The sequence below is a fragment of the Aegilops tauschii genome, chromosome 2, assembly GCF_002575655.3.
Source record: "Aegilops tauschii subsp. strangulata cultivar AL8/78 chromosome 2, Aet v6.0, whole genome shotgun sequence".
Taxonomy (NCBI): Eukaryota; Viridiplantae; Streptophyta; class Magnoliopsida; order Poales; family Poaceae; genus Aegilops; species Aegilops tauschii.
Window position 1 is genome coordinate 591479764 of NC_053036.3, and position 26780 is coordinate 591506543.

Here is a 26780-nt window from a genome sequence, read left to right on the forward strand (position 1 = left end):
GGATTGGGTCTTGTCCATCACATCATTCTCCTAATGATGTGATCCCGTTATCAACGACATCCAATGTCCATGGTCAGGAAACTGTAACCATCTATTGATCAACGAGCTAGTCAACTAGAGGCTTACTAGGGACATGGTGTTGTCTATGTATCCACACATGTATCTGAGTTTCCTATCAATACAATTCTAGCATGGACAATAAACGATTATCATGAACAAGGAAATATAATAATAACCAATTTATTATTGCCTCTAGGGCATATTTCCAACAGTCTCCCACTTGCACTAGAGTCAATAATCTAGTTCACATCACCATGTGATTAACACTCACAGGTCACATCACCATGTGACCAACATCCAAAGAGTTTACTAGAGTCAACAATCTAGTTCACATCACTATGTGATTAACGCTCAATGAGTTCTGGTTTGATCATGTTATGCTTGTGAGAGAGGTTATTAGTCAACGGGTCTGAACCTTTCAGATCCGTGTGTGCTTTACGAATATCTATGTCATCTTGTGGATGCTACCACGCGCTACTTGGAGCCATTTCAAATAACTGCTCTACTATACGAATCCGGTTTACTACTCAGAGTCATCCGGATTAGTGTCAAAGTTCGCATCGACGTAACCCTTTACGACGAACTCCTTTTCACCTCCATAATTGAGAAAATTCCTTAGTCCACTAGATACTAAGGATAAGTTCGACCGCTGTCATGTGATCCATTCCCGGATCACTATTGTACCCCTTGACCAACTCATGGCAAGGCACACTTCATGTGCGGTACACAGCATAGCATACTGTAGAGCCTACGTCTAAAGCATAGGGGACGACCTTCGTCCTTTCTCTCTCTTCTGCTGTGGTCAGGTCTTGAGTCTTACTCAATACTCACACCTTGTAACACAGCCAAGAACTCCTTCTTTGCTGATCTATTTTGAACTCTTTCAAAATCATGTCAAGGTGTGCGTTCTTTGAAAGTATCATCAGGCGTCTTGATCTATCTCTATAGATCTTGATGCCCAATACGTAAGCAGCTTTATCCAGGTCTTCCTTTGAAAAACTCCTTTCAAACAACCCTTTATGCTTTCCAGAAATTTTACATCATTTCGGATCAACAATATGTCATTCACATATACTTATCCGAAATGTTGTAGCGCTCCCACTCACTTTATTGTAAATACAAGTTTCTAACAAACTTTGTATAAACCCAAAAACTTTGATCACTCCATCAAAGCGTATATTCTGACTCCGAGATGCTTGCTCTAGTCCATGGAAGGATCGCTGGAGCTAGCATACCTTTTAGCATCCTTAGGACAAAACCTTCTGATTGTATCACATACAACCTTTCCTTACGAAAACTGGTAAGGAAACTTGTTTTGACATCCATCTGCCAGATTTCATAAATGCAGCTAATGCTAACATGATTCCGACGGACTTAAGCATCGCTACGGATGAGAAAATCTCATCGTAGTCAACTCCTTGAACTTGTGAAAATACTCTTTGCCACAAGTCGAGCTTCATAGACGGTAACATTACCGTCCATGTCCGTCTTCTTCTTAAAGATCCATTTATCTCAATGGCTTGCCGATCATCGGGCAAGTTCACCAAAGTCCATGCTTTGTTCTGATACATGGATCCTATCTCGGATTTCATGGCTTCTAACCATTTGTCGGAATATGGGCCCACCATCGCTTCTCCATAGCTCGTAGGTTCAGTATTGTCTAACAACATGATATCTAAGACAGGATCACATACCACTCTGAAGTAGCACGCATCCTCGTCGTCCTACGAGGTTTGGTAGTGACTTGATCCGAAGTTTCATGATCACTATCATAAGCTTCCACTTCAATTGGTGTAGGTGCCACAGGAATAACTTCCTGTGCCCTGCTACACACTAGTTGAAGTGACGGTTCAATAACCTTATCAAGTCTCCACCATCCTCCCACTCAATTCTTTCGAGATAAACTTTTCCTCGAGAAAGGACTCGTTTCTAGAAGCAATTACTTTTGCTTCCAGATCTGAAATAGGAGGTATACCTAACTGTTTTGGGTATTCTATGAAGATGCATTTATCCGCTTTGGGTTCGAGCTTATCAGCCTGAAACTTTTTCACATAAGCATCGCAGCCCCAAACTTTTAAGAAACGACAACTTAGGTTTCTCTAAACGGTGTCGTCTCAACGGAATTGCGTGGTGCCCCTTTTAAAGTGAATGCGGTTATCTCTAATGCCTATCCCATAAACGATAGTGGTAATTCGATAAGAGACATCATGGCATGCACCATATCCAATAGGGTGCAGTTATGATGTTCGGACACACCATCACACTATGGTGTTCCAGGCGGTATTAATTGTGAAACACTTTCCACAATGTCTTAATTGTGTGCCAAACTCGTAACTCAGATACTCATCTCTATGATCATATCACAGACATTTTATCCTCTTGTCACGACGATCTTCAACTTCACTCTGAAATTACTTGAACCTTTCAATAATTCAGACTTGTGTTTCATCAAGTAAATACACTCAGCATCTACTCAAATCATCTGTGAAGTAAGAACATAACGATATCCACTGCATGCCTCAGCACTCATTGGACTGCATACCTCAAAATGTATTACTTCCAATAAGTTGCTCTCTTGTTCCATCTTACTGAAAATGAGGCCTTTCAGTCATCTTGCCCATGTGGTATGATTTGCATGTCTCAAGTGATTCAAAATCAAGTGAGTCCAAATGATCCACCTGCATGGAGTTTCTTCATGCATATATATATACCAATAGACATGGTTCGCATGTCTCAATCTTTTCAAAAACGAGTGAGTCCAAAGATCCATCTACATGGAGCTTCTTCATGCGTTCTCTACCATTATGACTCAAATGGCAGTGCCACAAGTATGTGGTACTATCATTACTATTTTATATCTTTTGGCACGAACATGTGTATCACTGCGATCGAGATTCATTTTAGGTGCAAGACCATTGAAGGTATTATTCAAATAAACAGAGTAACCAATATTCTCCTTAAATGAATAACCGTATTGCGATAAACATAATCCAATCATGTTTATGCTCAACGCAAACACCAATCTCGATGGTGGAGGGAGCATGCGATGCTTGATCACATCAACCTTGGAAACACTTTCAACACACATCGTCATCTCACCTTTAGCTAGTCTCCATTTATTCCGCAGCTTTTATTTCGAGTTACTAACACTTAGCAACCGAACCGGTATCTAATACCCTGGTGCTGCTAGGAGTACTAGTAAAGTACACATTCATATAATGTATATCCAATATACTTCTGTCGACCTTGCCTGCCTTCTCATCTACCAAGTATCTAGGGTAGTACTGCTTCAGTGGCCGTTCCCCTTATTACAGAAGCACTTAGTCTCGGGTTTGGGTTCAACCTTGGGGTTCTTCACTAGAGCAGCAAATGATTTGCTATTTCATGAAGTATCCCTTTTGCCCTTGCCCTTCTAGAAACTAGTGGTTTTACTAACCATCAACAATTGATGCTCCTTCTTGATTTCTACCTTCGCGGTGTCAAACATCGCGAGTTGCTCAAGGATCATCATATCTATCCCTGATATGTTATAGTTCATCACGAAGCTCTAATAGCTTGGTGGCAGTGACTATGGAGAACCATCACTATCTTATCTGGAAGATTAACTCCCACTCGATTCAAGCGATTGTAGTACTCAGACAATCTGAGCACATGCTCAACGATTGAGCTTTTCTCCCTTAGTTTGCAGGCTTAAGAAACTTGTCAGAGGTCTCATACCTCTTGACGTGGGCACTAGTCTGAAATCCCAATTTCAGTCTTCGGAACATCTCATATGTTCTGCGACGTTTCAAAACCGTCTTGTCACCACAATTTTAAACCATTAGCATCACACAGTGAACTATCACGTAGTCCTCAAAACGTGTATGCCAGATGTTTCGCAACATCTATAGACGACGCTGAGGTTCAGCACACCGAGCGGTGCATTAAGGACATAAGCCTTCTGTGCAGCAATGAGGACAATCCTCAGTTTATGGACCCAGTCCGCATAATTGCTACTATCAACTTTCAACTAAATTTTCTCTAGGAACATATCTTAAACAATAGAACTAAAGCATAAGCTATGACATAATTTGCAAAGTCCTTTTGACTATGTTCATGATAATGAAGTTCATCTGATTATTTAATGAACTCCCACTCAGATAGACATCCCTCTAGTCATCTAAGTGATACATGATCCGAGTCAAACTAGGCCGTGTCCGATCATCACGTGAGACGGACTAGTCATCAACGGTGAACATCTCCATGTTGATCGTATCTACTATACGACTCATGTTCGACCTTTCGGTCTCTTGTGTTCCGAGGCCATGTCTGTACACGCTAGGCTCGTCAAGTCAACTTAAGTGTTCCGCATGTGTTCCGAGGCCATGTCTGTACATGCTAGGCTCGTCAACACCCGTTGTATTCGAACGTTAGAATCTATCACACCCGATCATCACGTGGTGCTTCGAAACAACGAACCTTCGCAACGGTGCACAGTTAGGGGGAACACGTCTCTTGAAATTTTAGTGAGGGATCATCTTATTTATGCTACCGTCGTTCTAAGCAAATAAGATGTAAACATGATAAACATCACATGCAAATCATAAAGTGACGTGATATGGCCAATATCATCTTGCGCCTTTTGATCTCCATCTTCGAGGCGCGGCATGATCACCTTCGTCACCGGCATGACACCTTGATCTCCATCATCATGATCTCCATCATCGTGTCTTCATGAAGTTGTCTCGCCAACTATTACTTCTACTACTATGGCTAACGGTTAGCAATAAAGTAAAGTAATTACATGGCGTTTTCATTGACACGCAGGTCATACAATAAATTAAGACAACTCCTATGGCTCCTGCCGGTTGTCATACTCATCGACATGCAAGTCGTGATTCTTATTACAAGAACATGATCAATCTCATACATCACATATATCATTCATCACATCCTTTTGGCCATATCACATCACATAGCATACCCTGCAAAAACAAGTTAGACGTTCTCTAATTGTTGTTGCATGTTTTACGTGGCTGCTATGGGATTCTAGCAAGAACGTTTCTTACCTACGCAAAAGCCACAACGTGATATGCCAATTTCTATTTACCCTTCATAAGGACCCTTTTCATCGAATCCGATCCGACTAAAGTGGGAGAGACAGACACCCGCTAGCCACCTTATGCAACTAGTGCATGTCAGTCGGTGGAACCTGTCTCACGTAAGAGTACGTGTAAGGTCGGTCCGGGCCGCTTCATCCCACGATGCCGCCGAATCAAGATAAGACTAGTAACGGCAAGTAAATTGACCAAATCGACGCCCACAACTACTTTGTGTTCTACTTGTGCATAGAAACTACGCATAGACCTAGCTCATGATGCCACTGTTGGGGAACGTAGCAGAAATTCAAAATTTTCTACGCATCACCAAGATCAATCTATGGATTAATCTAGCAACGAGGGGAAGGGGAGTGCATCTAGATACCCTTGTAGATCGCGAGCGGAAGCGTTCAAGAGAACGGGGTTGATGGAGTCATACTCGTCGTGATCCAAATCACCGATGATCCTAGCGCCGAACGGACGGCACCTCCGCGTTCAACACACGTACGGAGCAGCGACGTCTCCTCCTTCTTGATCCAGCAAGGGGGGAGGAGAGGTTGATGGAGATCCAGCAGCACGACGGCGTGGTGGTGGAAGTAGCGGGATTCCAACAGGGCTTCGCCAAGCGCTGCGGGAGGACGGAGATGTGTCACGGGAGGGAGAGGGAGGCGCCAGGGCTTGGGGTGTGCTGCCCTCCCTCCCCCCCACTATATATAGGGCCAAGGGAGAGGGGGGGCGCAGCCTTGGCCCTTCCTCCAAGGAAGGGTGCGGCCAGGGAGGAGTCCATCCTCCCCAAGGCACCTCGGAGGTGCCTTCCCCCTTTAGGACTCTCCCTTTCCCTTATCTCTTGGCGCATGGGCCTCTTGGGGCTGGTGCCCTTGGCCCATATAGGCCAAGGCGCACACCCCTACAGCCCATGTGGCCCCCCGGGGCTGGTGGACCCCCTTGGTGGACCCCCGGACCCCTTTCGGCACTCCCGGTACAATACCGATAATGCGCGAAACTTTTCCGGCGACCAAAATAAGACTTCCCATATATAAATATTTACCTCCGGACCATTCCGGAACTCCTCGTGACGTCCGGGATCTCATCCGGGACTCCAAACAACTTTCGGGTTACCGCATACTAATATCTCTATAACCCTAGCGTTACCGAACCTTAAGTGTGTAGACCCTACGGGTTCGGGAGACACGCAGACATGACCGAGACGACTCTCTGGTCAATAACCAACAGCGGGATCTGGATACCCATGTTGGCTCCCACATTCTCCTCGATGATCTCATCGGATGAACCATGATGTCGAGGATTCAATCAATCCCGTATTCAATTCCCTTTGTCAACCGGTATGTTACTTGCCCGAGATTCGATCGTCGGTATCCCGATACCTTGTTCAATCTCGTTACCGGCAAGTCTCTTTACTCGTTCCGTAACACATCATCCCGTGATCAACTCCTTGGTCACATTGTGCACATTATGATGATGTCCTACCGAGTGGGCCCAGAGATACCTCTCCGTTTACACGGAGTGACAAATCCCAGTCTCGATTCGTGCCAACCCAACAGACACTTTCGGAGATACCTGTAGTGCACCTTTATAGCCACCCAGTTACGTTGTGACGTTTGGTACACCCAAAGCATTCCTACGGTATCCGAGAGTTGCACAATCTCATGGTCTAAGGAAATGATACTTGACATTAGAAAAGCTCTTAGCAAACGAACTACACGATCTTGTGCTAGGCTTAGGATTGGGTCTTGTCCATCACATCATTCTCCTAATGATGTGATCCCGTTATCAACGACATCCAATGTCCATGGTCAGGAAACCGTAACCATCTATTGATCAACGAGCTAGTCAACTAGAGGCTTACTAGGGACATGGTGTTGTCTATGTATCCACACATGTATCTGAGTTTCCTATCAATACAATTCTAGCATGGACAATAAACGATTATCATGAACAAGGAAATATAATAATAACCAATTTATTATTGCCTCTAGGGCATATTTCCAACACTATTGGTCCCGGTTGGTGGCACCAACCGAGACCAAAGGCCCCCCTGCCTGGGCTGGCAGCAGCGGCCACGTGGAGGACCTTCTGTCCCGGTTCGTGTAAGAACCGGGACTAAAGGGTTAGGGCTTTAGTAACGACCCTTTAGTCCCGGTTCGAAAACCGGGACAAAAGGCCCTTACCAACCGGGGTAAAAGCCCCTTTTCCTACTAGTGTTTATAGATTTGATGAAGGTGATATTCCTCACTATAAGTCTGCTAGGCAATGCTTAGAAGAGTTCGATAATTTTATTGTCAAACAAGAAAACTTCAATGCTTATTTTGGTAGACAATTGAAATACAATTCCGATACGCTTGAACACTTGGGTGATTATATGTCTAGAGTTAAAGGTGAACTTAAACTCATTACTAAACATGCTTCTATGGTTACCACTCAAGTAGAACAAGTACTTAAAGCTCAAAATGATTTGCTCAATGAATTAAATAGTAAGAATAATGATTTTGCTGTTAGAGTGGCTACTAGAACTGGTAAAATGACTCAGGAACCTTTGTATCCTGAAGGCCATCCTAAGAGAATTGAGCAAGATTCTCAGAGAAATAATATTGATGCACCTAGTCCTTCTAAAAGAAGAAAAAGAAAAATGATAGGACTTTGCATGCTTCTAGTGAACCCATTGCTGAACCACCTGAGAATCCAAATGATATTTCTATTTCTGATGCTGCAACACAATCTGGTAATGAACATGAGCCTAATGAAAATGTTAATGATGATGTTCATGATGATGCTCAACCTAGCAATGATAATGATGTAGAAATTGAACCTGCTGTTGATCTTGATAACCCACAATCAAAGAATCAACGTTATGATAAGAGAGACTTTGTTGCTAGGAAGCACGGTAAAGAAAGGGAACCATGGGTTCAGAAACCCATGCCTTTTCCTCCTAAACCATCCAAGAAAAAGGATGATGAGGATTTTGAGCGCTTTGCTGAAATGATTAGACCTATCCTTTTGCGTATGCGATTAACTGATATGCTCAAAATGAATCCTTATGCTAAGTATATGAAAGATATTGTCACTAATAAAAGAAAGATACCGGAAGCTGAAATTTCCACCATGCTTGCTAATTGTACTTTTAAGGGTGGAATACCAAAGAAACTAGGAGATCCAGGAGTACCAACTATACCATGCTCCATTAAAAGAAACTATGTTAAAACTGCTTTATGTGATCTTGGAGCCGGTGTTAGTGTTATGCCTCTCTCTATATATCGTAGACTTGATTTGAATAAGTTGACACCTACTGAAATATCTTTGCAAATGGCTGATAAATCAACTGCTATACCTGTCGGTATTTGTGAGGATGTGCCTGTTGTGGTTGCAAACGTTACTATTTTAACAGACTTTGTTATTCTTGATATTCCCGAGGACGATAGTATGTCTATTATTCTTGGAAGATCCTTTTTGAATACTGCAGGGGCTGTTATTGATTGCAACAAAGACAATGTCACTTTTCATGTTAATGGTAATGAGCATACGGTACACTTTCCGAGGAAACAACCTCAAGTTCATAGTATAAATTCTATTGGAAAAGCTCCATCAATTATTTTTGGAGGTTTTGAATTTCCTCTTCCTACTGTCAAGAAGAAATATGATATTCTTATTATTGGGGATGTGTATATCCCCGTTGAGGTAACTTAGTGTTATTTGAAATTTCTCCGGTTTCATGCGATTCGGAATGAGTTTGTTAACAAGACCTGATCAACCTTGTTAGTGGATTCCTTTTGATGAGCATGAGGTGGATGAAACTAGAAGGCACAACATTTTGTACCCTCTCTCTACTTTCTGTTATTTAGTTGTAATAAAGTAAAAATAGTATTTTCCTATCAGTTTTCTGATTTATCCGTGCAATATAAAAATACCCCGAAAATAAAAGTTCTCCAAATGCCCTGAATGGAATATGATTTTTTCTAGAATATTTGAGAATATCTGGCACTGAGAACACAGCAGGAGGGGCAAGCACCTGGCCACGAGGCGTGCTCCCTGCCTCGTGGGCCCACGGTGGATCCCCTCCACTTATTCCCGCACCCATACACTTCTTCTTCCTCCCAAAAAAATCACCATCCAGCACAAGCACGAGTTCTAGCTCATTTTGCTACGATTTTCGATCTCCTTGCTCAAAGCACCTCTCACAAAACTGCTTGGGGAGATTGTTCCTTGGTATGTGACTCCTCCATTGGTCCAATTAGTTTTTGTTTTAGTGCTTTATTCATCGCAAATTTGTGCTGCCTAGGTGACCATGTTCTTGAGCTTTGCATGTCAAATTTATATGGTTCCAAGTAGTTCTAATGCATGATATAGGCTCTAGGCACTTGTAGGAGTAGTTGCTATCAATCTTGTTGAGCTTGGTTCACTTTTATTTTGAAGTTACTAAAAAATTCAGAATTTTTCAGAAAATAATGAAGAGATTTTTGAGGGGCTCATCGAGCTGAAGCTCAAAGGAAAAGCAAAGTGAAGAAGCACAGAGGCCCAATATATAATTTGCCTCGCACCGCGGAGGTCCGGCCGTGTGAATGGCCTTCCGATGATTTCTTGAGAGAAGCCGGGATTTACAATGATTTTTATGAATTGGCTGAGAATGCAGGCCTCACCGACTTCCTCTGCGACCAACGCAATCAGTATCTCTTACTCACCAATACTTTTGTACTACTATTATCCTAAGGAATCACCTCCTTCAGTAGAGTTTCATTTATATGATGTTGTTAAGAAGACGCCACTAGATGAATTTTGCAAGGTTTGCAAAATACCTTTTGAGGGTAGTTTAGATGAACCACATCGTAAAGATGTGGATGGGTTTATTGACACTATCACTGTGGGGGAAACCAGGAAGGTTTCCGATGCAAGAATCACTAGCATACATTTTCCTGTTTTACACTACTTTGCCATATTTGCTAGTCATTGCTTAATTGGTCGCGGAAACTGTGGAAACCTTAGTGTTCCTGATATTATCATTTTGTTCCATGGTTTATTCTGCGATAACACTGTTAGTATGGGCGCTATTATTGCTAAACGGTTAAGTTTGAACCATACAAAGGGCCCCATCTTTGGAGGTATTTATGCTTCACGCCTTGCTGCACATTATAACATACCTATTAGGCACTATGAAAAAGAAGAAAAATTGCTGCCCAACGCTTATTTAGATTATAAGAGTATGGTAGCGCATGACTTTATTGTTAAGAATAGGGAAGGAGCGCTTAAATACAAATTGTTCTTTGATAAACATCACCCTGAGACTATTACCTTGCCTGCTCCCTCCTTGTTTAATTTATCTGAAGGTCCGTATCTCGTTCCGTTGGCGGCCATTCACGCCTACCGGAACCCTACACCAGCCATGGAGCCGGAAACACAATTTGAACCTCCACGACAGTCTAATTACCAGTGGGATCCGGAGATGATTGCCAACCAGTGGCAGTCAGAATCTTCTTCATCTCAGTACGACCCCGGCAACAACTATGGATATCCGCCAGGCCATCCGTGGCAATGAACCAACTTAGGCCAAAAGCCTAAGCTTGGGGGAGTACGTATTTCTCACCGACATTACATTTATGTTCACACACTCATTGCTAGTTGTCGGTGCTCATACTTTTTCACTGTAATATCCATGCTAGTTTATTTTCTTTTTCTTGCTTTCTTCTTGTGTGTTTGTTAAACCTTAAGAAAAACCAAAAAAATTAATGTAGCTTTTAGATAGTTTACTTTCTTGCTGTAGTAGTAATAATTAAAAAGATAACCCAAAAAGATTTCCCGTTCTTCTTTTGCTTGTTGGGAGCTTTCCCGTGTAAATAGTTTTATTTCTTTTCTTTTCTTTGGGGGTCGATAGGAGAAGACCATGATTAAATTGTTGAAGTGGCTCTTATATGCATTATTGTTGATTTAACGAAGAACCCATATTGCCCTGTCTTCTCGTGTTTATTGAATGCTCGCAGATTCCAGCTTAGTCCAATGCACGTGCACTCTTATTATTTTCACATCTTTCGGTCGTGCAAGTGAAAGACAATAATGGCGATATATGATGGACTGACTGAGATGAGAGAAACTGGTATGAACTCGACCTCTCTTGTTTTTGTAAATATGATTAGTTCATCATTCCTGATTCAGCCTATTATGAATAAACATGTTTGCGATGACAATTAGAGATCATAGTTGCTCGTGCCATGCTTGATTAGCTATGAGTTATAATGGTTTACCTTGCGTGCCAACATGCTATTAAAATGGTTGTGATGTGGTATAGTGGGGTGGTATCCTCCTTTGAATGATTTAAGTGACTCGACTTGGCACATGTTCACGCATGTAGTTGAAACAAAATCAACATAGCCTTCACGATATTTATGTTCATGGTGGATTATATCCTACTCATGCTTGCACTCAATGTTTATTAATTTTAATGCATGTTCATGACTGTTGTCGCTCTTTAGTTGGTCGCTTCCGAGTCTTTTGCTAGCCTTCACTTGTACTAAGCGGGAATACTGCTTGTGCATCCAATCCCTTAAACCCCAAAGTTATTCCATATGACTCCACTATACCTTCCTATATGCGGTATCTACCTGCCGTTCCAAGTAAATTTCTATGTGCCAAACTCTAAACCTTCAAATGAAATTCTGTTTTGTATGCTCGAATAGCTCATGTATCAACTAGGGCTGTCCGTATCTTCCATGCTAGGCGGGTTATTCTCAAGAGGAGTGGACTCCGCTCTTCACTCACGAGAAAATGGCTGGTCACCGGTATGCCCAGTCCCATGCTTTATGCAAACTAAATCAAATTAATTGCAAACAAAACTCCCCCTGGGACTGTTGCTAGTTGGAGGCACTTGTTGTTTCGAGCAAGCCATGGATTGATGCTTGTTGGTGGAGGGGGAGTAAAAACTTTACCATTCTGTTTGGGAACCGCCTATAATGTGTGTAGCATGGAAGATATCGCCATCTCTTGGTTGTTATGTTGACAATGAAAGTATGCCGCTCAAAATATTATTTATCTCTATTTCAAAACCGAGCTCTGGCACCTCTACAAATCCCTACTTCCCTCTACGAAGGGCCTATCTATTTACTTTCATGTTGAGTCATCACCTTCTTATTAAAAAGCACTAGCTGGAGAGCACTGCTGTCATTTGCATCCATTATTATTAATTTATATTGGGTATGACTATGAATGGATCTCTTTTACCATGAATTACAATGTCTAGTCAGTCCTTGATCTTTAAAGGTGCTCTGCATTTATGTTTTGCGGTCTCAGAAAGGGCTAGCGAGATACCATCTTGTTATATGATATCATGATTATTTTGAGAAAGTGTTGTCATCCGAGATTTATTATTATCGCTCGCTAGTTGATTATGCCATTGATATGAGTAAACATGAGACCTAAGAGTTATTGTGAATGTGGTTAGTCATAATCTTTGCTGAAAACTTGGATGCTGGCTTTACATATTTACAACAACAAGAGCAAACAGAGTTTGTAAAAGTTTTCTTTATCACTTTCAGTTTATCAACTGAATTGCTTGAGGACAAGCAAAGGTTTAAGCTTGGGGGAGTTGATACGTCTCCGTCGTATCTACTTTTCCAAACACTTTTGCCCTTGTTTTGGACTCTAACTTGCATGATTTGAATGGAACTAACCCGGACTGACGCTGTTTTCAGCAGACTTTCCATGGTGTTATTTATGTGCAGAAACAAAAGTTCTCGGAATGACCTGAAACTCCACGGAACATCTATTTGGAAAATAAGAAAAATAATGGAAGAAAAATCCACGTCAGGGGGACCACACCCAATCCACGAGGGTGGGGGCGCGCCCCCTACCCCGTGGGCCCACTGACGCTCCACCGACCTCAACTCCAACTCCATATATTCACTTTCTGGAAGAAAAAAATCAGAGAGAAGGATTCATCGCGTTTTACAATACGGGGCCGCCGCCAAGCCCTAATACCTCTCGGGAGGGCTGATCTGGAGGCCGTTCGGGGCTCCAGAGAGGGGAATCCGTCGCCATCGTCATCATCAACCATCTTCCATCACCAATTTCATGATGCTCACCGTCGTGCGTGAGTAATTCCATCGTAGGCTTGCTGGACGGTGATGGGTTGGATGAGATCTATCATGTAATCGAGTTAGTTTTGTTAGGGTTTGATCCCTAGTATCCACTATGTTTTGAGATTGATGTTGCTATGACTTTGCTATGCTTAATGCTTGTCACTAGGGCCCGAGTGCCATGATTTCAGATCTGAAGCTATTATGTTTTCATGAATATATGTGAGTTCTTGATCCTATCTTGCAAGTCTATAGTCACCTACTATGTGTTATGATCCGGCAACCCCGAAGTGACAATAATCGGGACCACTCTCGATGATGATCATAGTTTGAGGAGTTCATGTATTCACTATGTGCTAATGCTTTGTTCCGGTACTCTATTAAAAGGAGGCCTTAATATCCCTTAGTTTCCGCTAGGACCCTGCTGCCACGGGAGGGTAGGACAAAAGATGTCATGCAAGTTCTTTTCCATAAGCACGTATGACTATATTCGGAATACATGCCTACATTATATTGATGAATTGGAGCTAGTTCTGTTTACCCTATGTTATGATTGTTACATGATGAACCACATCCGGCATAATTCTCCATCATCGATCCAATGGCTACGAGCTTTTCACGTATTGTTCTTCGCTTATTTACTTTTCTGTTGCTACTGTTACAATCACTACAAAACACCAAAAATATTACTTTTGCTACTGTTACCTTTGTTACCGTTACCACTACTATCATATTATTTTGCTACTAAACACTTTGCTGTAGATATTAAGTTATCCAGGTGTGGTTGAATTGACAACTCAACTGCTAATACTTGAGAATATTCTTTGGCTCCCCTTGTGTCGAATCAATAAATTTGGGTTGAATACCCTATCCTCGAAAACTGTTGCGATCCCCTATACTTGTGGGTTATCAGCGATCACGCTCGAGAAGCCGCGTTGCTTCCCGAAGCGCCGACAGTTATTAGCCTCACCGCTCCCTCTCCCCACTCTCCCCCACTCTCCCAACTCTCACCAGCGGCGGCGGATCGAAGGAGAGCAAGAAGACCACCAGACTCCATCACCGGCGAGCGGATCATCACTTGGTCCGCGGCAATGGCGGTAAGCACTTCTCTCTGTTCGTCATGCACTACTTTTTCCCGTTCGATCCGGCGATAGATTCGATCCACGGCGGAGAGGGGAATGGGGAATAGAGGTAGATAAGCATGTAGAGGTAGTTCATACTAGTTCATACGAGTTCATAGTACTTCATACTAGTTCATGCAAGATCGGAATAGAGGTAGATGCGGATGCAGAAGGGGGATTGGGGGTACACAACGGACACCGGCTAACCGCGGTGGCCGTCACGGGCGTGCGGAGCGGCGGGTCGAGTGGCTGGCCTTCATCTTCTTGTTCATCGCCGTGCGGGGCGGCGGGTCGTCGTCGTCGTCCTTGGCGGAGTCGAGGTCGATCTGCCAGGTACGACGGCCTGGCTCCGGCGCCCTCGCTGGCATCTGCGCCGGTTCTTCCTCCTCCTTAGGCTTCCCACCGATGACCGCCGGCGGCATGATTGCCGTCTCCCAGTACACTGCGGCACGACGGTCATTAGGAGCCCAGTAGTTCTTGTACTTGCACCACTTCTTCCTCTGTTTAGCGTCATCGGAGACGGCATGATTCATGACCCAGCGAATGATGTCGACTGCCATCGCGCCCTTCGCTGGGTCAGGAATCAGCGTCCTCGGCTCTTGTGCAGTGGCCCTCATGAGCATTGCATCAGATTCCTTCTGCATGTCAGGCATGGAGCCGAAGTTCGAACACCTTCATGGTGTTCTCGAACTTGGTGCGGTCACCAGCCGACCACCCGAGGAAGAAGGCCCTCCAGCCAATACCCCAAGGGAAGGGGTTGGCATTGGAGCTAGAGCTAGAGCTCATGGCGATGGAGAGGAGGAAGGTTGACAGTGAGAGAAGAGAGGGGGTGGGTAAGTAGTGGCGGGCAGGGTGAGTAAATATAGGGGCGATGGAGAGGAGGAGAAGAGTGACAGTCATGCCGTTTTAACTACATGCTCTTCAATAAGCCATGAACTCTATGTTGTGCCTGACTCCATAAATTGTGTGCAGATCGAGGAGAGTAATGAGATGGGCATGGAGGTGCTCCCGGCCGTTGACAACAAGGGCAAGCAGCCCCTTCATCCAATGCCCGATGAGGTTGTGCTGCCGCCCACCGCCGAGGAAGAACCGAAGACGCCTGTGGCGACGACGAGCGCATGGAGGAGCCCTCAGCAACAAGCGCCCCAAGTACGTCCACTACCATGAGGAGGATGGCCCAACTCACTTCTGCAAGGTCATCCTTGCACCGAAGCTTGAGTGCATCCCCATGCCCCTGGACTTCACCAAGCACTTCGTTGCGGTGCCGAGGGAGTTCAAGCTCAGGAACAACACCAGCTGCTTCTGAAAGGTGACGGTGAAGCTGATGAATGGCAGGGTGACCCTGGATCAGGGTTGGGCCACCTACGCAGCCGTTCATCAGATCAAGATCGGCTACATGGTGACGTTCAAGATCCTCACTCCCGACACCCTCAAGGTCATCATCTTCAACGACGAAGGCATTGAGGCCGTCAACAAGTGCCGGAAGCACGACGAAGCCTTCGCCGCCAATGACTAGGGCCGGGGCACCTCCTTCCTAAGTACTATCGAGTCTGCTTTGAACTGTTTATGTTTATGGTTTATGCGTTGAACTGTCATGAAGTGTGGTACTGCTTATCTGAAATATGCTGTTAAGTAGTTGATCCTCTGTTTATACTCTGCTCTGCTTATGATGTATGCTACATGGTTTGTGCCGAAGTGTGCTGGTAACCTCACCAACTAGCCAAAGAGGTTACCACACACCAGGCATTGCATACAACCAAACACCATGCCTTGGGTTTGTCCACTAACATGCAGACAACCAAACACCAGACAGTGTTGTTCAGCCCATGCAGGCAACCAAACAACTTGCAGATGATGCATTTGAGGTTGTATTTGCATAGCGAGGCTAAGTTGAGAAGGCTATGCAATGCAGCTACTATTCACTACTGCAACCAAACATGCCCTAGGAGAGCAGCTTCCATGCTTCCCTCCAACTAAGCCAGTGCAACAACAACAACAGGAATTGAAGAAAACGGGAAGTCGCCACTGGTTCCGTACCGTTGTGCCATCGATCACCACCGCTGTCTGCTGGGTCGGTTGGTGAGTAAAAAAATTGATCAGCGGTCACGGGCGCAGATCTAGATCGCAAAGCACGCACCGCGGGTCCCCCAGCCACGCATTCCCTGCAACCTCCGGAACTTGTTGCGACGTGGTGAAGGCACGGGCACTGCACCACCTGGACTGGACTAATTACTTTCAGCTGCATAGATGGAATCTACAAGTGCATATTCGTGTTGATCCAACCACGGGTCAACAAAGAGACGGACTTCCTGGATCTCCGGCGAACAAAAAGATTATCAACAACCAAGAACCGTGGGCGGCTTGTCATTTCGATGGCTCCCTTCAAGGCCCATGGGCCGTGGCACCTCCTTAGCCCCAGCCCCTCCCCGGCACCTTGCTTGCCTCGCGACGAATAAAACTTTTTCTTTTTTTTGAGGGGAACTGTTTTTTTAGGGGCTTTTTTAGGGGAGCTGCAGTAGGCGTGTTAACATCGAAACCACCGTGTGTGCTCATAGCACATCTCTTAAAAAGAGTTTGCATTTCTATATAAAAAATCTAGAAACATTTTTATAATTTACATGGTATTAATTGAAAGCGAAATACTCATAGTACCCAATGGACACGAGAACCAATCTGGGGTAGGAAGACATGCTTTGCACCTTGAGCTTTGACATTTTTCTGGGAGCGTCGGGGGAGAATTTATCCAAGTGCTTAGGTGCAGGTTGGTTGCTGCTGTTGTTTGACAATGTGAGTGCCTATATTCGTTCATAAAAAGAAAGACATCCTTAAAAAAAGAGCACATATCCGCAAAAAAAAAAGAAGAGCACATGACATTCTGAATGATGTCGTTTTTGAGAACGAAAAGCTTTTGTTTGTCTGTCCGGTCATTTTTTGGATTCTTATTATTCTCGGACCTGTCGTGGTGATTTGATGGTCTCCGAAGGTGAAGGTAAAGGTAAATCTATAATCTAGATGCAGTCTATTCAGATTCACGCTAAGGGCATCTTCAGCCCGGACACCTAAAACGGACATGCTATCCATCCACGGACGTGTCCGTGGACAGTGATGCAGAAGCCGGCCATCCAACTGTATTAGCATACATTTCAAACGGAATTTAAACAAAACGGGTGATTTTCATGTAAAGTGGATGATTGTTATTTAAACTGAACACATTCAATACATTTTTAGTAAATTTCATTTAAGAATAGTGTCCAGAAGTTAACTTAGTCGCCGACAGAGGTGAGGTGCACGATGGACGTAGACAAGCCGGCCTCATGGTCATAGCGGCGCAACACATGCAACTGTCGGCGCGAACGACACACGTCTACCGGTGTTCCCATCCACGACAGACTACGCGTTCGACTCCGCCGCGCGAGCGCTGCACACGGCCTCGTAGCCCCCCCCCCCGGTTTGTGGGAATTTGGACAACTGGAGTGTTCTACGGAGATATGGGTACCGCGTTGGATGCCAAAATGCATCCGAACAACTACGTCTGGACGTTTGTGGGCGATATAAGGGCCCGCGTTGCTGATGCCCTAACCCCGTGTGTGCTCCTTAGGAGGTTTGAAGATAAACATGGATGCCAACTATGTCTCTAATGTTGACTGTGTAAGTCTTGGACTCGTGGTACGAGGAGCCATGGGGAGGCCTTTTTATGTGTCTACGATGTCATCCCTGTGTGTTTGAGCGTGGAAGAAGTCAAGCTTAGAACGAGCTTCACAGGGCTCTACATTGCTATCACTTCGCCTCAATTTATGTCCACGAGTTCCTCGCTTGACAGATCACCCTTGATTGATCTTAGGTGCGAAGTGATGGGGGTCATCTAACTCATCCATGATTCCACATTGGTGAAAATCAAGAAGGGGTGAATGTAGCGATGTGGTATGCTCTTGCTTATCATGGCTGCTTTAATACTTTGCGATGTGGTTTGGTGGTTGTTGCTTGTATTAGCAGAAGCAACATCTCAAATGCCGCTTCTTATCTTCCTAGGCACCTGCTGATGGTGACCTGAAGCCCTTGGTGGTTTTTCGCTAGATCATGATTAACTTGAGATGGTTAGGTGTAATAGGATATGTAGTATGTGATGTCTCTTATTTCCTCTTTAGTAGTTGCAAAAGACTTGTGGTTTATGACAAATGAAATCGGAGGGAGGTCTAGATATAGTGGGAAATAATCTCTTCAAGTAATGTTTGAGTACAGTTCTGTGTGCGCTTAATGTCGAGGTGGAGCTTCACTCCGGTGCTCAATGCCGAGGTGGATGGTCGTGTACAGGTTTGGACAAAAGTCTTGTGGTCGACAGGGGTCGATGCCGACGATGATGGCCGTGTGCAGGTCTAGATGAAAGTCTTGTGGTCGACAGGGGCCGATGGCGCCCCTTGGACGTTGTTTCCCTTCTTGAAGCCGTTCTCGAAGTTCTTGTTCAAGGTCATCTTGGGTGGAGATCATGAAAAAAAGTTGGTGGTTTTGCTTGGGTTGTCGTCGGGTGGTGTGTGAGTTGTTCGGTTTTCGGCTTGGTTTCCCTTATAAAATGGGTCACTCTGTATTTTCCCCTTATCTATATAAATGTGCATGAACCCTACCCTCTGATGAGGTTCCGTAAAAAAGTCAAAGGAAGAGCCCTCTTTATCAGAAAAAAGTGAACGGGGCACACGAGCTTGCCAAATATTGCCTCAATGTAAGAATTGATATTGCGTTAATAGGTGGTGCGCTGTCCTGCACGATGTGCTTTTCTCTCTCTCTCTCTGATTATATGAATTTCTTGAGTAATATATGAGGGTTTCCATTTTTTTGGACAAAAGTATTTCAACACTACAAGGAGCTGAAATAAAATAAAATAACCTTCGAGTCCTTACATCTTGCAAGTATGACCCGGAGATTAACAAGAAAAGGCAATCGAGTCATGTCACATACTACAATCTCGTCCAAGGCGCTGAAGCCACCATCTCCGACCACCGCCTACCTAACTAACGCAAGGAGGAGAGGACCTCGCCATGGAGATTGAACAAAGGGCGCCAAAGATAACTAATATCCCGAACTTTAGCTCCACCGACGGGAGTCGATATGGCAGAATAATAATTGCAATGCACCGCCAAACCAGCTTCATCAGCCCACAAAAACACCATATTCAAGAAAGTATGAGTGATTCGCCTTCCCTCACTCGCGCCCAATGGTGTAGTCAGGACCCAGGTTACTCGGGCCGTCGCCCGAGTTGTGACATTGTGGTTCTTCGTCGACTGTAGCATTAGTGACGCTATTCCGCACTGTAGCAGATGTTTAGCCTGTGGCTTGCCCAGGGGCTTGGCCTGACCATGGCTACGCCACAGCTCCCACCCCGCAACAACAAACAAAGATGAGGGAAACGAGTATTCTCAGCCAAATCGAGTGCAAGGCTTATTTTACGAGCCGTCAGTGAATCACCCTTCTTGATGCGCCATTCACCATGGAAGACAGTCGGAAGAGAAGCTCTGGCACCTCTAAGATGCCGCTCGTGAGCAGCGGAGTGAAGCTCCACCTCAGCATTAAGCGCACACACAACCCTACTCAAAACATTATTTGAAGAGGTTATTTCCCACAATTTTTTCATGATACCATAGATAAAAGAAAATTCTACAGCAAATAACTGGCGCGTGGCTTAATGTAATACCCACACACAATATTTATTTAGGATATTTTTGAACTTTTCAACTCAGTTTTGAACCTTTCTAAAATCAAGGGAGCAGAGCACAAAATCCGCACTGGCGGTTAACACGGCTGTCATGTGACGGCGCGGTGCGGTGGCCCAACCGCCCACCGCGACCGTGGCCCAAGCACCTCACTCGCACCCACACCAACCCCCTACCGCGCATCCGGTCGAACACCTCGGCCGCACCCGCACCCACCACCACCACCCACCTCCGACGTGCACACGCGCCGCACTCCTCTCTATATATCCCCACGCCTCCAATCGCCACCACTCGCCGCCCACCTCCCCCTCTCCACTCCCCCCCTCCGCCGACGCCCCACCACTCTCCCCCTTCCTCCTCCGCCGCCGCCGCCGCCGCAATGGACTCCGTCGCGTCGTGGGGGCTGACCCCGCTGGCGGACGCGGACCCGGACGTCTTCGACCTCATCGAGCGGGAGAAGCGGCGCCAGCGGAGCGGGATCGAGCTCATCGCCTCCGAGAACTTCACCTCCTTCGCCGTCATCGAGGCGCTCGGCTCCGCGCTCACCAACAAGTACTCCGAGGGCATGCCGGGGGCGCGCTACTACGGCGGCAACGACGTCATCGACGAGATCGAGAACCTCTGCCGCGACCGCGCCCTCGCCGCCTTCCGCCTCGACGCCGCCTCCTGGGGCGTCAACGTGCAGCCCTACTCCGGCTCGCCCGCCAACTTCGCCGCATACACCGCGCTCCTCAACCCGCACGACCGGATCATGGGGCTCGACCTCCCCTCAGGCGGCCACCTCACCCACGGCTACTACACCGCCGGGGGCAAGAAGATCTCCGCCACCTCCATCTACTTCGAGAGCCTGCCCTACAAGGTCAGCGCCGCCAACGGCTACATCGACTACGACAAGCTCGAGGAGAAGGCCATGGACTTCCGCCCCAAGCTCATCATCTGCGGAGGCAGCGCCTACCCCAGGGACTGGGACTACGCCAGGCTCAGGGCCGTCGCCGACAAGGTCGGGGCCATGCTCCTCTGCGACATGGCGCACATCAGCGGACTGGTCGCCGCGCAGGTATAATCGCCACAAACTCATCTCGACTAGTTACATTCAGAAATTGGATCTTGGCTTTAAGATTCCTATTTTATGCGATGCGATCTGGTTGTTGGGATCTTAGTAGTAGGTACCTGGTTGTTGAGCTTTGTAGTTGTATATAATTGTCTTTGAGCTGTGTGCATCTATTAGATCTGTGCATATTTCATAAGTGGTTGGTGCTGGGTTGTTCTGAACTGGAAAATAGTACTCTGTTTACCTGGAATGTTGCTATTAGATCCCATCTAAGTGAGTAGCACTTTGGTATTCGTTGCATAAATGTGTATTAAAACGTTGTGTAGTAATTTCAGACAAATACTCCCTCCGTTCCAAATATTTGTCTTTCTAAAGATTTCAACAAGTGTCTACATACGAAGCAAAAATGAGTGAATCTACATTCTAAAATATGTCTACATACATCCGTATGTTGTAGTCCATTTGAAATGTCTAGAAAGACAAATATTTGGGAACGGAGGGAGTACAAGATTGAAGAGTTAACAACAGTTTTTTTTCCTGATAGAACATGCAACAATCTGGAGTTCATACTTCAGTGAAATTGTTTGTTGTAAATAGTAGTAGTAATAGTAATAATTGTTAATCTTTGTTTCAGAGTAAATACTTGAGAACATTGTTTGGAAATAATCAATTGTGTTTTTTCACTGATTAACCAATGGCATGGTATAAATATAATGTGCTACTTTCCTCAATTGCATACGCATTTTTCATATATTGAGCGCTCAGCTTTCTGCTAGGGCGACTGATGTGCATATTCCTTCTGTACTGTACTTAGTCAGGGGAACCACTTGTTTGACTGTATTTTTCTCATGTTCTTCTGAACTCTGCTTTTCTGTAAGTGAAGAACAATACTTCTATAAGTATAGTCATGAAAAATGCATATAGTGTACCATGTAATTGAAAAGAATGTCCTATTAATTTTTATAAAATCCTGATCATCTTTCTTTAGGTGTTTCAGGCATACTGCAATAGGTTGAAGATTAAAGAGTGTATGAATGTCAATGTAATCGTACAGTTTCTGAGATGCTTACTGTTTCCTTTCTTTTATGTAGGAAGCTGCAAATCCTTTTGAGTTCTGTGATGTGGTTACCACTACAACACACAAGTCTCTCCGGGGACCAAGGGCTGGCATGATCTTCTACAGGAAAGGCCCTAGGCCTGCGAAGAAGGGCCAGCCTGAGGGTGCTGTGTATGACTATGAGGACAAGATCAACTTTGCGGTGTTCCCATCGCTCCAGGGTGGTCCTCACAACCACCAGATTGCTGCCCTTGCAGTTGCCCTGAAGCAAACTTTGACTCCTGGATTCAAGGCCTACGCAAAGCAGGTCAAGGCCAACGCTGTTGCCGTTGGAAAATATCTCATGAGCAAGGGTTACAAGATGGTGACCGATGGGACTGACAACCATCTTGTTCTATGGGATCTCCGCCCTCTTGGCTTGACTGGTATGCCAGTTTATTTGTGTGAGTTGATTTTCTAGCAGTCCTATTATCACTTGTTCTAATATTAGCTTATTTCTGCAGGAAACAAGGTCGAAAAGATGTGTGACCTTTGCAGCATTACATTGAACAAGAATGCTGTCTTCGGTGACAGCAGTGCATTGTCCCCGGGTGGTGTCCGCATTGGTAAGAATCACTCCATCTGCTTATTTGTTTTAATTACATCTGCTGATACTGCAAGCGTGATGAAATTATTACTACCTCCATCCGAAATAGACGAGTCTCTAGAATGTGTGCAGTCAAACTTCTCACTCATTAGATTGGTTAATAGAAATATTTCCATATTCACAATTCATAATTAATGTACTGTTTACTTCATTCATGTTGCATACATTTCAATGTGAGCAATCATGGTCATTGTGACTTGTTATTCACCACTGTGGACATGATAAATTTTCTCTGAATTAAAACAAGTACAGGGTACCAACTAAATTACTATGACACTTTATTTGGAAATTGGGAATGACCTTTTCTATCCCTTAATATAAGTAACTCAGAGTGAGATCTTCAATAATCTGAGAGATTTGTCTGTGATGCGATACCAGATACCTGTTCCGCAAGCCCTGTTATGCTTGTTGACATAGCTGATAGGCTTTACAGGATGGCTGTATCATCCCAACAGGCTTCCAAGTTTTTTCCTGGCACATAGTCTGCTGAAATGTCATCCGAGCGGATTTTGTCTATGGTTTTCAGGTGCTCCGGCGATGACTTCCAGGGGTCTGGTCGAGAAGGACTTCGAGCAGATCGCCGAGTTCCTCCACCAGGCTGTGACCATCTGCCTGAACATCCAGAAGGAGCACGGCAAGCTGCTCAAGGACTTCTCCAAGGGCCTGGTGAACAACAAGGACATCGAGAACCTCAAGGTCGAGGTCGAGAAGTTTGCCCTCTCCTTCGACATGCCCGGCTTCTCGCTCGAGAGCATGAAGTACAAGGAGTAGGATGATGATACATATGCCGTGGTTGTCTCCGCTAATCGTCCATACGCCTCGCGCTTCTAAGCCTTGTTGGCCGCCGCGCAATGCCACCGTGCTGTGCTTCTATGAGATTTGTCTGCTCGCCCTGGAGCCCTGGATAGTTCTGTAAACGCGTCCCACCTTTATGCTCTGTTTGCCGTCCACATTCCATCATATTTCTTTGTAGGAATTGTTCGCGTGGGATCATGGAATGTTGAGTATTTGCCAATAATCTTCCATATTATTTTTGTGTACGCTCTGCATATGGGAAAAATATATGTGTTATTTTCTTTTTTGAGACAGAAAACTTTGGTGCTACTTAGTCTGATCAATCAACTCAACGTTACACTGACCTGTACCAGGATAAGACCACAGAAAGATCATAATAACAAGTTCTAAAACAATCACTTCGAGATTGTAGCGTGATCCGGGCATACTCTAGGAATTCAATTAAAAAATATGGAACATGTATATAGAGAAAGAAAAGAAGACAGTCAGCGGTTAGTCTTCTCTTTCTCTCATAGCTACTATTCGCTGCAAAGAGTCTTACATCGGTCTACAACTCTACATCTCATGCCAATGTTGCCCAAAAAGTTAAGATTTTCTGCAACTTTTGACAACACTAACAATTTTTGGTAGCACGAGCGCTTCTCTCTAGCACCTCCGTGGAAGATTCTTTTAATGTTGCAACCCATTTCACAAAGCAATGTCCATTTTTTTTTTTGCGGGAAAGGAACTTTCATTAATCAAACCAAATGGCTACATTCAGAGATTACGATGCTAGCTATTTCATCGGGTGAATTACGAAGCCAGCAAGCAGTTCGCTGTTGCCAACGACCCATGCATGCAAGAGTGTGGCTAACCACGTTTGCATGGCGGCTAATCTTGCTAGACTTATGTTCCTTTCATGAGACAGAATATTTCTGATCTCACTAATCCAGTATGCATACCTAGACCTATCCACGCCTCGCGCACTAATCATCTTGCTTGGAAGGCAGCTAAGGAAGCTCTAGCTACGCAAGCTACAAAAAAGGATCGACATATGGAACATGACCACACATGCACGCTTTGTGGAGTTGAGAAGGAGACCACTCACCATGCACTGGTCCGTTGCTCCCATGCAATGGCGTTATGGCAGGCCATGCGCGAGACCTGGGAACTCCCAACTCAGGACGAGCTGCGCGATGCCGAGCCGGACTGGTTGTTCCGGCTGTTAGAAAAACTCCCAGATACACAGAAGATGGCCTCGCTGATGATTATGTGGAGGATATGGTATGCACGAAATGAGATCACACATCACAAGCCCCCGGTTCCGATTGAAGCTTCGCGCCGATTTTTAACCGGCTACATCACTTCCCTCATCGTGATTAGGCAACATCCAGAAGCAGATTCAGTGAAAGGTAAACAAGTACTTAATATTTCTGGGTACAAACCTCCTGCTGCACATGAAATAAGGCCGAAGCCGCGTTGGGAACCTCCTGACAGAGAATATGCAAAACTGAACATTGATGGGGCGTTTGTCAAGGCGGATGGTACGGCCGGTGCCGGGATGATACTGCGAGACCATGAGGGTGCGGTCATCTTCGCTGCGACACGTGCGCTGTTCAATTGTGGTGATGCCCTTGAAGCTGAGATGGCTGCGATGAAGGAAGGACTACAGTTGACCCTTCACTGGACAAACCAATCACTGCTTGTGGAGACGGACTGTGCTGAATTGTTGCAAAACAAAGCAATGTCCATTTGTTTCAATGGGGGATTCCTAGTTGGCGCGTACCGTGCGCCAGCGAGGTAGCACGTACCCCCCAGGCGCTGGTTTTTTGTATGGGCCGGCCCATTTTTTCGGCTTACATACAATCGTTTTTGAAAAGCTTCTAGAACCTTCTCTGAACCGGTTTTTTTTGTTTTTCTTTATTTTTTCTTTCGGTTTTTCTTCCTCTTCTTTTCCCTTTTTATGTTTTTTTATTTTCTTTTCTGATTTTCCTTTTTCATTTTTTCTTTGTTTTTTCTATTTGCAAAAATCTTTTAAACTCGTGATTTTTTTAAAAATTCATGAACATATTTTTACATCAGATTCTGAAATGATGAACAATGTAAAAATAATATTCAACAAATTCAAATTTTGTCCACCAAATTCAAAAAATGTTCATCAAAATAAAAAAATGTTGATCAAATTCGAAATTTGTTCATCTTGTTTTCACAAAATGTTCATCAAATTCAAAGTTTGTTCATAGATTTTTGAAAAAATGTTTATAGATAGCAAATTTTGTTCTTCCATTTTCCAAAAAGCAATGTTCTTGAAGAAATTTTTGTTCATCAAGTTTAAAAATTGTTCATCAAATTTTGAATTAGTGATTTAAAAAAAATACGAACATTTTTGAATTCATGAATTTTTTAAGATGCATTTTTTTTCAAAATCATGAACACTTTTTAAACACGAACACGTGACGATTTCTGGAAAATTTTCCCAAAAATTATTCATTTTTCTTAATTTCTGAACTTTTTTGATATTCTGAATTGTTTTAAAAACAAAAAACAAAAAAAGGAATAAAAAGACTGGGACGCCCAACCCCGCTTATAGGCTGGCCGATGAGGGGCGCGTGGGTGCATACTGGCATGTTGGCCAGCGCCCCACGCGCCTCAATGCATTTGCAGCGGAGCATGCGGTACTACTGGCCTGGCCGGCGCATGTGGGACTCCATAGCCGTGCAGCTCACCAGCCGCCGATACAAGCACTACAAGATGTGACCTCCAAAAATGAGCGTGACGCACAGGGCAAGCAAAACTGGTCCGGCCCATTGGGTGGAACAACAGTGAGCGGATGTAAAAAATCGTCAAAAAAAAACATAAGCGTTCACTTGGATTCGACCTCGCGACCTGCATCTTGTGATTCATGCCCCTGGAACTCACCTAGTGACAGAAGCGCAACGCTAATGTTAAAGAACTAACAACGACAATAGAAATGAAAACATTTCTGTAAAATTGTGAAGCATTTTTCAGGATTCGATTTATTTAAGATTACGAAGAATTTCTGTCAAATACGAACAATTTTTTAAATTACGATTTTTTAAAAACATTTCGGACAATTTTTGTATTTGTGAATAATTTCTTAAAAATGGAAACATTTTGTGAAACTATGAATAGTTTTTAGATATGCATTTCTTTAATTCCCAATCATTTTTTGAAAGGACCCTGATAAGTGCCACA

The 26780-nt window shown here is 44.5% G+C and overlaps 2 protein-coding genes across 2 annotated transcripts; both read left to right on the forward strand.

Moving 5' to 3' along the window:
• Positions 1–20384: 20384 nt before the first annotated feature.
• On the forward strand, positions 20385–23830 carry LOC109770763 (serine hydroxymethyltransferase 4). The gene is made up of 4 exons (XM_020329469.4): positions 20385–21093; positions 22179–22569; positions 22648–22749; positions 23317–23830. Exons 1-4 carry the CDS (start codon positions 20416–20418, stop codon positions 23559–23561), a joined length of 1416 nt encoding a protein of 471 aa, XP_020185058.1. The 5' UTR covers positions 20385–20415; the 3' UTR covers positions 23562–23830.
• An 869-nt stretch (positions 23831–24699) lies between these two features.
• On the forward strand, positions 24700–25368 carry LOC141041309 (uncharacterized). The gene is made up of 2 exons (XM_073507447.1): positions 24700–24848; positions 24948–25368. The coding sequence occupies exons 1-2, from the start codon at positions 24700–24702 to the stop codon at positions 25366–25368; spliced, it is 570 nt and encodes a 189-aa protein (XP_073363548.1).
• Positions 25369–26780: the final 1412 nt, after the last annotated feature.